General features: G+C 42.6%; 1 protein-coding gene across 4 annotated transcripts in view; it reads right to left on the bottom strand.

The window, feature by feature from the left end:
- Positions 1-13,546, bottom strand: part of ARHGAP26 (Rho GTPase activating protein 26) — a 425,905-nt gene that overhangs the window by 203,245 nt on the left and 209,114 nt on the right. For all 4 annotated transcript variants that reach the window (XM_039236147.1, XM_039236148.1, XM_039236149.1 and 1 more), the window contains exon 12: positions 3,454-3,490. In XM_039236147.1, coding sequence (XP_039092078.1) covers positions 3,454-3,490 — 37 coding nt within the window. The remainder of the gene's footprint in view (positions 1-3,453; positions 3,491-13,546) is intronic.

Below are 13,546 nucleotides of genomic sequence, written 5' to 3'. Positions count from 1 at the left end.
CAGCCGACAGGCATTATTTATGGCCCTGATACCCCACAGGCACTGTATGCCCTGAGAGGAACCTGAAGATGAAAACAATAAATTCAGAACTGTCCTCAGAGGAATTACATTCTGGCTCTGGGATAAAATGGTGGTATTCAAACTCCCATGGAAACATTTTCCAGAAAGGAAAATGCTAGCCATTTAGAGTTCAGATATTCAAGGCGAAAAGAGTAATGCCACACTCTGAAATTCCTATCAGATTGACTACCCTCCATAACAGTTTCAACTGTGGTATAGACAGACAGGGAGTTGCTGAACATTCAGACCCTGCACAATAGCGCCACCTGTGGCAGAGGAGCCCTCTGGACGGAAGTGGAGTGGAAACGAGAATTAACTTCAATCCACAGATATGAGAAGTACAACCACATCAGAAAGGAGGGGAGGCTAAAGCATTTTGTGATGCGAAAAGGGGGTCCCCATGCCGGAGGAGGTGAGAAAGCATTCATCTAGAACCCTACTCTGGTTTTGAGAGCTTGAACATAAGTGAACAGAACAGTTCTTGGAAAAGTACTTTAAAACATCACTTCTATCCAAACTACTCCTGGAAAAGTGGCCAATATGTTTTAACCCATCTTTTTTCTCTCCAGCTTGCCAAATGAAAGGGTAAGCAATTGAAAAATCATTAGACACTTCAGGCAGCCAGCTCTCTGTACTCTGAATAATGGGATGCCAAGAGCAAACTGTTGCAACGGTCTGTGTTCTCCAAAATGGAACTTCTTGTAATTGCTCTTTTCTTTGGGAGGCAGAGTATCCTGTGGTTAACAGTAGAACCTCTGGAGTTACAGAGAATCCAGATTAAATTGTGCCCCCTGACTTTATTTGCTTCAATTTCCTAATACACAAAGTAGGTCAAAGGTACCTATCTCACACAGTGTTTCAAATATTAACTAAGCTCATATGCTTAAAACATCCTTAAAGATAGTAAGTGGTGGATCTATTAATGGCTATGATTTTAAAATATATGCTCACTGCAGACAATGCAAAGCATGGAGAAAAAAACAGAAGGTCAGTCCCTCCCAATAATCTACCCTCTCTCCAAATGAACAGTTTCATGATAATCGTCTTTCCAGACTTTTTTCTATCCTTATATCTAGATGAGTTAAATAATTTACTTTACTAAGAACACTGCTCTGTAACCCGATTTTTTTAAACCTCAATTAACAACATAATGTGGGCACCATTTCCACAAGTACACGTAGATTGCTTTTGTTGTTTTTAAAGACTACACAGGGCCTTGTTATTTTTAATCAACTGCCTAGTAGACATCCGATTGTCTCCCTGTCTTTATTATTACTGCCAAAGCTCCGCTGAACTTCTTTGTTGCACAAACATTTTCATACTCTCGTCTATTTCCTTAGGACAAATCACTGGCTCAAAGGATACTGGCTTCCAAACACATAATCCCCTAAAGTCTTACAGAATGCTATAACCAGATGGCATGCCCCCTAATAAAATCAGGGTCATCTTTCAAATCTATGGGTCCTTATCTCAACCAGAGAGGTTTATCACAAGTCACAAGCAAACTTCTGGGTGGTGGTCTCCATTCATATGCATCTCATCTCCCTCAGTTCTTGGGTCCTTTATTACAGAGTAGGGTGTCCCAGTGTGGGGCATGTTATAGGCATGTTATTTTGGTCTGCGTGGGCATCCATCTTCTCTTGTTCTGGTGGGTTCCCTAATCTCCCTCTGGCAAACTACTCTGCTCCCATTTTATGCAATACTCTTAAAACTGTCATTGACCATGTGCTGTTTTCCCCCGATGAGGCCAACTTAGACCAACCTGTTGTTATCATTCCTGACAATCTGAATCTTCAGACAAGTGAGGCAACTACTAAAAACAGTTTAGACCTTCATCCTCAGGCAATTATTATTCAGAAGACCCTTTCTTACTTGTTCCTGGGGCTCCAGACCTGGTATGTTTTCAAGCCTAGTTCTTTAGTTCTTCCTCCCTTACAGTGAGTTACTCTACGGCCTTCCATATTCTTTCATTTTTATGTGTGTGGTTTTTGATACTGTTATTTTTTTAATGTTTATTTATTTATTTTGAGAGACAGCAAATGCATGCATGAGCAGGGGAGGGGCAGAGACAGAAGGAAAGAGAACCTTAAGTAGGCTCCATGGCCTGCACAGAGCCCGATGTGGGGCTCGATCTCAGGACCCTGGGATCATGACTTGAGCTGAAATCAAGAGTTAGACGCTCAGCTTACTGAGCCACCCAAGCGCCCCTGCTATTGTTATTTTAGAACAAGAGAACCAGGCTTGATTTCAGATACACAAAAACAATCCCAACTGAGGATACAGAGAGGGGAAATAAAAGCACTTGTCTCCTTGAATATTTCCTTGAAAAAATGTTCCCTTATTCAATTCTTGAGGGAAAAACAAAAACTAAAAACCCTTTTTCCTCCCTGAAAGGCCTCTTAACCTACCAATAGCAAACATTCCAAATTACTTAGTATTTTATATAAAACTGCTGGTCACAATCTGTATTTTGGAAAGAACGAAAGGAAAATCTCTTTCCTTTAATGGATTTCACACACAGAGAAATACCTCATCCTTTTGTCCACACGGAGAGGCCCTGTTTTACTGATTTTTTTTTGCTATCACTGGAATTCATGGCAGGACTATCTTCGAATTTGTCTCCAAGTGGATTTTACAAAGCAAATTCGAGGCAAGGGGACAGAGGGATTTCCTCTGCACTCTTGTCAGCAGCCTGGAAGGAACTGGTTCATACTTCTATGCACCAAGGTATCATCAGTCCAGTGGCTCTTGCAGTAGCTTTTCATTTTAATCCCATCATCTTTACAAGGTTACAGGTGCCTTTGGAAATTATGAGTAACCAGAGTGCTCAGAGTCAACAGTAGGGGAAATGATATTCTACAGAGACTGCCCAGGGTCACTCCCATTAAAGAAGAATATTATTACAGTTTACCATCTCTACTCTTTCCTCTCCAAAAATTTAACAAAGAAGACAGAGTTACTATGCCATCATTAAGATAGTTTGTTGCTTCTCCAGTCCTTTGCACAAGAACAGGTAGGGGCCAATTGTGGCTTTCCCACAGGACAAGGTTCTTGCGGAGCTGTGTATTATTCAATGAAGTGGCTTTTAAATGGTGATTGGAGCTACATTCTCAAGAACTAGGATTAACTGAGATAATATACATGAAAAGGCTTTGTGAAGTGTGAAGGGTTATGTAAGGCAAGGTGTCATTACAGCCTTGCCAGTCAAGCTCACTGAATGCCCTGGAGTCATTGACCTGGTAAGTCAGCTTGGAAGTACCTCTCTTTGAACTTGGGAAAAGGGGCAGACCCAACATGCCCACAGCACCCCCTGGTGGCTCTTCCTCAGAGCAGCAACTTTTAAAGCTCCGACCCAACCCCAGCTGTGGGAAATTATCCAAGGGACATACTTACTCCCTTCGCTCTGACTGTCTTTGTTGGAGTTGTAGACCTGGAAAATAAAAATAAACACTTACTTGTGTGCATTTTATACCACCCCACAGGTTCAATGAAGAAAATTACAACCTGCCCCTCTCCCTACTTGGATGGAAGGCAATTTGTGGCTCCCTAATATTAATCCCCTCTAAAATTATCTACTGCCTAGTATTTACTTCAGCTGTTCTCAAGGGTGTTTACATCAGAATCACCTGTGGAATTTTACCATAAAAAATCAAAGATCATATTCTTTAGTAAAATTGTTTAATGTTTATTTACTTTTGAGAGAGAGAAAGAGAGAGAAACAGAGCATGAGCAAGGGAGGGGCAGAGAGAAGAGAGACACAGAATCTGACGCAGGCTCCAGGCCCTGAGCTGTCAGCTAGAGTCCGATGCCAGGACCTAATTCAAGAGCCGTGAGATCATGACCTGAGCCAAAGTTGGACAATTAACCAATGGAGCCACCCAGGTGACCCAAAGATCATAGTCTTAAAAGAAAAACAAAACAAGAAAAAAAAAAAAAACCTATGTGTGTATATAAGTCAAAAAGAAGAAAACTTTTCAATAGTTACAATCATTAAGCATTTACTGTAAACCAAGCCATGTGCTGAGCACTTCACATGAATTATCTCAAATTATCTAAGTAACAATTCTGTTGGGTAGGAATTGTTATCACTGTGTTACAGACGGAAAATTGGGAACTGAGAGAGGTTACCTAAGGTCTCACAGCCAGTAAATAGCAAAGTCAGGAAAAAGATACAGTATAAACTGTTAAGTATTAACAGCAGGGAATAGGACCAATCACATTTTACTTGATAGACTTGTTGAGATTTCACTGTTGTTAAGGAGAATATGCGAATTTCACAATATAAAACCCTTAAGTGATTCACCAAAATCATAAAAGGGAAAGTGCTCCAATACAGAAAAAGGAAAACTACTTCAATATAAAACAGACAATATGACATATTGTAAGAGTCTGCAAGTTTCTTCTGGGAAGAGTCAGAAATTAAGTATTACAGGCTTTATAGGCGAAGATACAAAATCAATATTATGTAGGTCCTTGTTCATAAAAGAGAAAACTAATTTCCACAAATTTTTGGTTGACATAATTTTAAATATAGCAAGTTTTTGAAATACAGATACAATATCCCTTGCAGGGCTTCAAGGCTCTCTTTTCAGAAATGCTCAGCTCAATACCTCTAGAGGTTTTAAGTAAGTAGTTCTCAGTGGCCATGTGGAATATCTTTTCCAAGGAGTGTAATTTTTTGAAATTATACTGAAATTATATGGGTGAAATTGATCCAATCAGAAGAATGAGGTTTTATTTGTTTATTGGTTTTAATCAGGGACAATAACGTTGGGCTTAATTAGAGGTCAAAGTTAGTATTTCCCATCAAATCAATTGTAAAAGTTCATCTATAAATGCTATGCTTAGTTCATTGCCAATAAAAAAAAAGCAGGTGATGTGCTGGGTTTGGCCTGTAGGGGAGTTTGCCAATCCCTGATATGGTGACATTATTAAGTAAGGTAAATCCTCTGCTTTGGTGGGGAGGGGGATCATAATTTTCCAAATCTTTCTTTGGTGATTATTACTCTGTATATATGAAAAGGCATAAATAAAACTGGTCATCATAAGTATGTATGCATGTACACATGCATGTATGTATGTATCTGTCTGTCTGTCTTTTCCAAGGGATCGTGATGGCTATTCATGGCTGAGAACCACTTATTTAAGCCATGGAAGTATGTAGCCATTAAGCCATGGAAGTATGTAGCCAAGCACCTCTAAAAAGAGAGCCATGGTCAAGAGCTTTCTAACTTGGCCCCTCAGTTACCTCGTGTGTTTTGGTAAAGCTATCACCCTGTCTGGGCCTCTATGGCCTTTTCTGTAACTTGAAGGAGTTGGCCAAGAAGGCTTTGAATGATCAAACTCTAAATAAGACAAATTACTCCATTATGACTGATTTCCTAAAGAAGACTAAAGAGGCACAGCCAGTATTTGAAAGTCAGGAGAACGAAAATTAAAGAAAAGGGTTTCTGTATTTGAGGCACATTGTGTGGCAAAAGAAAAGGCATCACTTTTTATGCTTAGAAGTTCTAAAGATGAGGGGCGCCTGGGTGGCTCAGTCGCTTAAGTGTCCAACTTCAGTTCAGGTCATGATCTCACTGTTGGGGAGTTCGAGCCCTGCATCGGGCTCTGTGCTGACAGCTCAGAGCCTGGAGCCTGCTTTGAACTGTGCATCTCTCCCTCTCTCTGTCCTTCTCCTGCTCATTCTCTCTAAAAAATAAAATTTTTAAAAATGTTTAAAAAAAGGTTCTGAAGAGCCAAAAGACCGTGATTCTGGTGCACGGCCTTCAGGAAGGAGAAAGAAGAGTGTAACTGGCCATCTGTGCACAGGAGAGGAGGGAGGGAGATGGCGCTGGGGCAGAGAGGTGGCAAGGAAATCCTACAGGATGGTGTCACCTGGGAGTGAAGGGGGTCCCCTCCCAACAGCGAGGACCAGCAATCCATAGGGAATGGTGCTCGCTAACCTTGGAAAGCTCCATGCCAAGAGACTCTATTTCATCAAGTTTTTTTTCCGCCACCCCTGATCAAGTCATTCTGTCCATTACACTTAAACATTCTATCCAAGGAAAACTAGCTCCTGTTCATAAGCAGCAAAATCCAGAAAGAAAAACAAAATGCAAGGCTTTAGCCCTCCTTAATTAGGAGGAGAATTAGCACCAAATTACTTCCCTTCAAGCTTTCCTGGGTCTCAGGAGGCCCTTGCCTGCAACACCCAAGTATTCCCCAAATTGGAGAGGCGTGATCAATGAGCCAAAGGTGCCAGAAACATGTGCCGCCCGATCCTTTGAGGCCAGGCCATTAATCTCTGTCTAGTTTGGTAAATGAGCCAAAGAGAATGAGTTTCGAAATAAAGCTAACAAACCATGCCTGCCAGGAGTGTGCGACTACACGGCCCTCCACGGCAGGCCCCAGCTGGGGGGGGGGGCAAGCCTTGCCATCGCACAGGCCAGATGGCAGCACGGTAACAGCACTAAGTGGGAATGGCTTTGTTTAACTTAACAAGTACCACACACATCGCTGAATCCTTTTAACCACCATACAGCTCACATACTTGCACTATTTCCATTTTACAGATGTGAAACCTGAGGCCCAGAGCAGTTCCTGTTTTCTCCAGATTCTCTACAGTTTCTACAGTTCTTTCTCCAAGGACAGAGAGCCAGTGAGAGGCTTACTACTCTAGCTTGCCTCTCAAGGGAGGTTACAATATTTGTTCCCTTTCTAAAGCAGTAGCAAATGCACACAACTATCAAGCAAAATCAGCAGTCTATGGCTCATAAATAGCTCCCAGACTAACATAAAATAAGGGCGTGCAATTCACCCTTTAGAAACAGTCTATTCTAGGGAAATATTTATTATTATTATTATTATCATTATCATTATTATTTAAGTATTATTAACATAGAGTGTTGCTTTAGTTTCAGGGGAAACCTTTTATAGATCTCACGGTGACCTACTAGTGGAAAACTGAAGCACAGGGGTAAGGACAGATTCCTGAAATAAAAGGTCTCTTCGGCCATGGCTTCTGTCTTACGACTGATTAGCAGAGTTACCTCAGGTTTATAAGCTTTCAAGTAAGCTTCTCAAGAGCCTTTATCTTGAAAGGACAGACAGAACATAACTGTCCTAGATCAACTCACGGGGACATGAGTCACTAAATAGTTCATGAACTACGGCTCGAAGGAAGACTGCATCAGTTAACACAATCTCTTACCATCTCTAAACCACACTCTTGCCACCTGTAAAATGGGGATATTAACATTCTCTACCTCTTAGGGGTACTGTAAAAATTAAATAAGAGATATAAAACATTTAACACAATTCCACGTCCCACTGAGCATTCCATCAAGATGACAGTTCACCACTATCACCATCACCCTGCTCCTTCCTTCCCTTCACACTGCATCTCCCACGGCATAAAAAGCTAAGGATGGGAGTACAGTTTGAGGGATCCAGTGACACTGGGCTCATCAGAATTTTAATTCAAGCAACTGAAACTAATTAAAGGACTAAAGGAAAGGATGAAAACGGTTGATCTAAAGCCAACTTTTAGAGCAACAGGTTCTCAATTTTTAATAGCAGTCAAATATAAAAGTAACCACCTACCACCAATGTGTTGTCCAACCATGTTTTCACCACTAATTATGGGCCATCCACAATACCAAGCAGTTAGATGAATTGCTTTAATTCACCCTGAAGCCTAAGGGGCACTACCACCACCTCTACTTTATAGCATTATGTAGGTTAAGTAACGCTCTGAAGGTTACAAAGCTAACAAGTAGCAAACTCCTCTCTACTAGACTCTGTGCTTAACTACAACCTCATGCAACTTTCCTACTCAGTCCTCCTTTGGAGTGGAAAAAACCTTGGCAATTAACAAAGAACGGGAAAGAAGCTAGGCTGTAATTAAAGTGGCAACAATGCAACCATTATGTAAGAACAAAATTTCCGCCCAATTTAAACATAGCAGTAATTCTACCAACTTCCAATTAATACAAGTATAGCAATAATTGAAAACCACAACCAGCTTGAGACACTTTAGGGTGCCCCCAAAACATCCTTGCCTGAACCTCTGAGCATATACACAGACAACTTGCCAAGGACTGTGTGGTAGGCAGATTTCTCAGCACAGCACCACACCGGAATCCTTGTCTATCTCTATTAACAAGCTCAATTTAGAAACTAAGTGACGCTCCCAAGCAGTTACTAGTAATGCTACTCTGGTCTATGGAATGCCACTCAGTAACTGACAGGCAATTTTACATCAAGGGGATACATCCTTCCCGTCGTGGTCCACAAGCTGTATTTGAGAACACTTTGAGAAGAACTGTTGGAATCTAAAGCATGGAGAGTAAGCAGTTTCAACAGTTTTCAATTAGAAAGGATGTGTCTCAACAGTATCCAGAGGGGCCAGAGCTCTGGAGCCAGGTAGTGGCTCCCCATCCTCTTCACCTTCGAGGTGAGCCGCTCATCAACCCAGCCTGATGCGCTGGAGAAAATGAAGTCAAATGGCCGCGATTGCTCTTCTATTTCTCACCTAGCAACGCTCCCTTTGGCTCATCCTTTCCAATCCTACCAGTATTGCATTTGCTGGCTGAGGGAGGCTCTCCCGAACGCGAAGCCAATAAAAATCCGTCGGATGGCTCTTCCCCATGACTTATTCCCGAGCAAATGCAAAAACCTTGCTCTTGCACCCTGCAGAATTACTTGTAAAGAGGGTTCGGTAACTAGAATACAGCAGGCCACTCAATATGCATTGATTAGGTCAACAGTTTTTGAGGAGAAGGATAAAATAGAGACTTAATTTCTTTTTTTAATCCCCATGTTGGAGTTGATGAGGACAGTGCATCGATGCACTGACCAGATACAAAAGCTAAGCCAGATCTATCACTGCTGAGTGACTGTATCTCATCCTTTCAAATATCTGGCTAATGCTCTAGGAATCTCTACATTACAAAAGAATGAAAATGCACCACTCAGGGCTTATTACAAGGCAATATAAAGCAGATTTTCATTATTTGGCTTAAGGCTATCAAAAGCCCTCACAGAGCCATCTGTTTTCTCTGCTCAATGTTAGCACTACACCCAACAATAAATTGTTGCTAATAGTTTCAGAGGGTATGGTGTCACCAGGAACTTGTGAAATACGAAGGAAGGAGTACCTCCTAGTACTCAGCCTGCCTGCGCCTATGCAACAGAGGCACCTCAGACTCATGCAGTCTCTTGGAAAATGGCCCAGCAAAAGATGACCAAATGGCTGTGTTCCTGAAGCCAAGTGGATAGAGAATGTGATGGCCCCCCCGAACCTTTCTGCTTACAAACACACCAGCATGCCAGTGAATATAAATGAATGCTTGCTGTTCAACCTGATTATGACAATGATGCTGGAAAAATAAACTTTCTTTCCCATTCATTCCCTCATGCTTTGTACCTGAGGATATAGCAAGATTATTTCTTGGGTGATTCCTCAGTAAGACTGGGGAAAACAAAGTGCTCTAGACACTGGCTGCTGCTCCTCCCAGCATCCGTGCTCCTGGTGGGTACCACCCTCCTTCTCCTTGGGGAGCCACCGGAACCAAATGATCAATTCTATCATTATCATCTTCTTTAAATCTATTCCTCATCCCCATTTCTTTTCCTACTGCCATCGACAGGTTTTGACATCTTGTTAGCACTCTGGCATTGGCCGTCTCCCTGGTCTTGGTGACTCTGTTTCCCTTTTACTCTTATCTGGCATGCACATTGCTACTGCAAGGTAGGTTTCCCTCAACCACAGCTCTGGCTTCAAGACATCACAATACTAGTCTTCAAACACTCTAAGGGCTGCCATGTGGAAGAATGGGAAGACTTACTCTTCTGAACCGAGAAGAGTGGCAGGGTGGAGTCCCAGGAAAGCAGTTAAGAGCCCTTCGTGGTCCACCAGAGCAGGGAGACTGGCTCAGTGTCACTGTGACATGTAAGATGAAGCTCGACTTCATCTAGAAGGTGGCCCTGGGTATTCCTGGGCTGCCAAGTGTAGTTTCATCAGAGGTTGAATTATTGTGAGCCTTTCCTTCCACCTGTACAAGCCTTCAATAGATTCCAGGATGGGGGAAGTGGGATCAGATGAAGGAGGGTGCCGGCCAGCAAGTGCTACCACCTCGGAGAGTGGTGTCGTACAAGTACTCAAAAATGCGATTGCCCTTTCTGCTACTGCCACACAGAGTTCCTAACTGACTTCATGGCTGCAGACCACCCTATTGCTTTGGCCTCTCACCACTCTGATGGTCTATTCTACACAATTTAATATGTGAGGATACAATTTCTCCTTTTCCATTATTTCTATTCTGCAAAAAAATCCCCAATGACCAGTTCTGACTTACACTTCTACAGGGGTCCACCTGGCATCTAACATGGTGCTGGGCATATGTTTAGGGTCTAAGAAGCCACTCCTGATTGAGGGACAGGAGCTTACAACAAAGGAAGAACATTATTCCAGTCTTCCTAGTGGGTTAGAAGTGGATCATAAGGACCTTGATGAGGAAATTGTCTTTAGAGTGATGCTCTCACATTTTGAGGGTCACTGGCCCTGAATGCACTGCCCTTTGAGAAAGCTCCAGTCAAGCTCACATCTTTTTAAGGGAAAGGGTGAAACAGCTCCTCCCAGAGCATCTAGGTGGTCAGTCACAATCAGATCCCCAGTCAAGGGTGGGTCATCTACTTTAGATGGTCCTGGAGAATTAAGCAGGAGTGCAATGTTTCTGGAATTATTAACACTGATTGCTAGGAGTACTCCTCCACCTTCACAGCACTGTGATTGGAGTGTTATAGAAACACTGTCACCATAGTTATAATTCAGGAAGCTTTGTTGTTTGACCTCAAGAAAAACTCAACCTCAAATCAGGATAACACTGACTCTCTAGACCACAATAGACCATCAGAGGGTAGGACCTGCCAAATTCCTTCAAGCTTCTAGAAGGAACTACTGCATTTTGAGTAACAAGCGAGCAACAAGAAGAGGAAACGCTGCAACATTATGCAATTTCCTTGCATTTCATATTCAGAAATCCTGAAAACCCCTAGAAGCAACTTCCCTAGCTTTTAACTCAAGATTGGAGGCACAGCCAATACAAACAAACCTGGATGCAAAAGAGGAAAAATGAAATCTAAGTAATGTCCAAGTAAGGAAAGTATTTCAGGAAAAATTTAAGGGCAGCAGAACACACACACACACACACACACAAACACACACACACACACACACACTCAAGCTCGCTCGATATCAAATGCACAGCATTAAGGAGATGGCATATGTGCTGACACGTATGGAGGATGTGGTCAGATCACAGTGTGTTGAGTCTTCTGCCTTTAACATTTCCGGTCTTCACACGGACCTAACATTAAAAAGTAGGTATGAACCCATGAGCCCATCAGCACAAAGCTTCAACTTTCCCTTTAGCCAGGTAAAATCTGTCATCTTCAAGAGAGAATGGCTTTCTGTATTCCTCTGCCCCCTCCCACACCCTCCATGCCTTTGGAAAAAGTGGCACAGCTCCATCACCAGCAGAGGGGACCTGGTTCTTTTGTACTTTGGAAACCGCATGGGAAATTCTTGGGTATAGTACACACGATGCTAAAGTAGGAGCTTGTGACATTCTGCTGCCAGAGCAGGGCCCTGCCCAAGAGAAAGGACCGCCAGACGGTGAGTCACCACACGAAATTCACTCCTTTCAACTTCCAGTCCCTTCGTCCTTCAGACAATTTCAATCAAGTGGCATTTACACTGATCTAGTTAATCCTGGCAATCCCTCGTTGAGAGGCAGGAGGCAAATCTATCCCAAACAGACACAGGTGACTTCTTTCCTTGACACAGACACCTCTGAGGTCAGAGTACTGCATTTCTAGACAAAGGACTCTAAGCTGAGTTTCCTTGCATATAGCTCCTTCCCAAATCTAGGAAAAACCGTGATGTCAACTCAGCATATGCAGCAAGGGTTTCTGGGAATACTCACTTTGATTTTCTTGTTGTGAGCTGGTGGGGAGGAGAACCCTAGGTCCGTGACATAAGCAATCTCTGTATTTTCCTATAACACCCAAGGAGCAGAAGGGGGTTTGCAAACTGGAAGGGTAGATTCTAGAATCCTTTTTGGTTCTGGAAAGGTTAAAAGTTAATAGACTGGGCCTTTTCTTATCTCCAGACAGTGTCAAAGGGAAGAGGTTTATCAAGATTCTACAGGCTTTCCTGCACAATGACTAGAGTAAAGGGTAAGGATGGGACCACCGGAGCCCTTAGAAATGATGCTTTGTGTTTTGGTTACCCACAGGGTTCACTCATTCGTCTTTAGGCAAGTGTACCCTGCTCTCCTTCTAAGAGTCCACATCTCTCCCTCACGGGGCCAGAGGTCATGCCACTTCTGACTCGGGGGGTAGACAGACAGTATGACATAGGCCAGGTCAGGCAGAACAGCATATTCATGCTCTACTCTCAACACTGACTTTGAAAACTTTTTTTTAATTTTATTTTAGAGAGAGCACATGTGCAAGCAGGAGAAAGAGGTGGATGGAGGCAGAGAGGTGAAGGGGAAGGAGAGGGGAGGGGAGAGAGAGGATCTTAAGCAGGCTCTACACTCAGCACAGAGCCCAAATGGGGCTTGATCCCATGACTCTGGGATCATGATCTGAGACAAAATCAAGAGCTGGACGCTGAACCGACTGAGCCACCCAGGCACCCCAATCCAACTTCCTCTTTTGATAAATTGTTGTAGACATCAGCACTTCTCATCTAAGCTCTTGAGTACCCTTATCATTTACTAAAGTTCAGTATCAGTTTATCAGCCTTTTTAAAGGAAAAGCTCTGCACAATGAAATGCACAAGTCTTAAGTGAGTTGTGATGATTTCATATATTCATGTATCTTAGAAATCCTCAGTGAAGGCAGAAAGTTTACTATCACCTCGGGCAGCTCCCTCCAGCCTTTTGCAGTTTTACCTCTAACCATCCCCCAACACACACACACACACACACACACACACACACACACACACACACACGTCTGTGCACACGCCCAGTAACTGTTTTGTTGTGCTGTGTGCCCAGCATTAGTGCTGCCTGTCCTTCAAAACCATACAAATGGCGTCATACTATATCATATTGTATATATTCTTTATGGCTTCTTATTTCTTCAATGTGAAATTTGGGGGATTTATCCATGTTGTGGCACGAATCAATACTTCTGGTCCTGTTTACGGCTGAGTATTATTTTATCATTTGACTCCACCACTGTTTATTGATTCTCCTGTTCACGGACACTCAGGGTGTTCCCTGTCCCTGGCTATCATAAATTAAGACACTCCAAATGTTTTCCTATAAGTCTTTTTGAAGACATAGGCTTTCATTTCTCTTGTGTAAACAACCAGGAATGGAACTGCTCGGTTATGGGGCCTGGATTTTTTGTTATTCAGCAAGACACTGCCAATCTCTTTTCCAACGTGATTGTTTTACACTGCCACCAATTGTACCTGAGCTTGGTG

Source organism: Hyaena hyaena, unplaced genomic scaffold (assembly GCF_003009895.1).
Source record: "Hyaena hyaena isolate Hyena2069 unplaced genomic scaffold, ASM300989v1 scaffold_107, whole genome shotgun sequence".
NCBI classification, from domain to species: Eukaryota; Metazoa; Chordata; class Mammalia; order Carnivora; family Hyaenidae; genus Hyaena; species Hyaena hyaena.
This window is presented reverse-complemented; position numbering and strand designations above follow the sequence as displayed.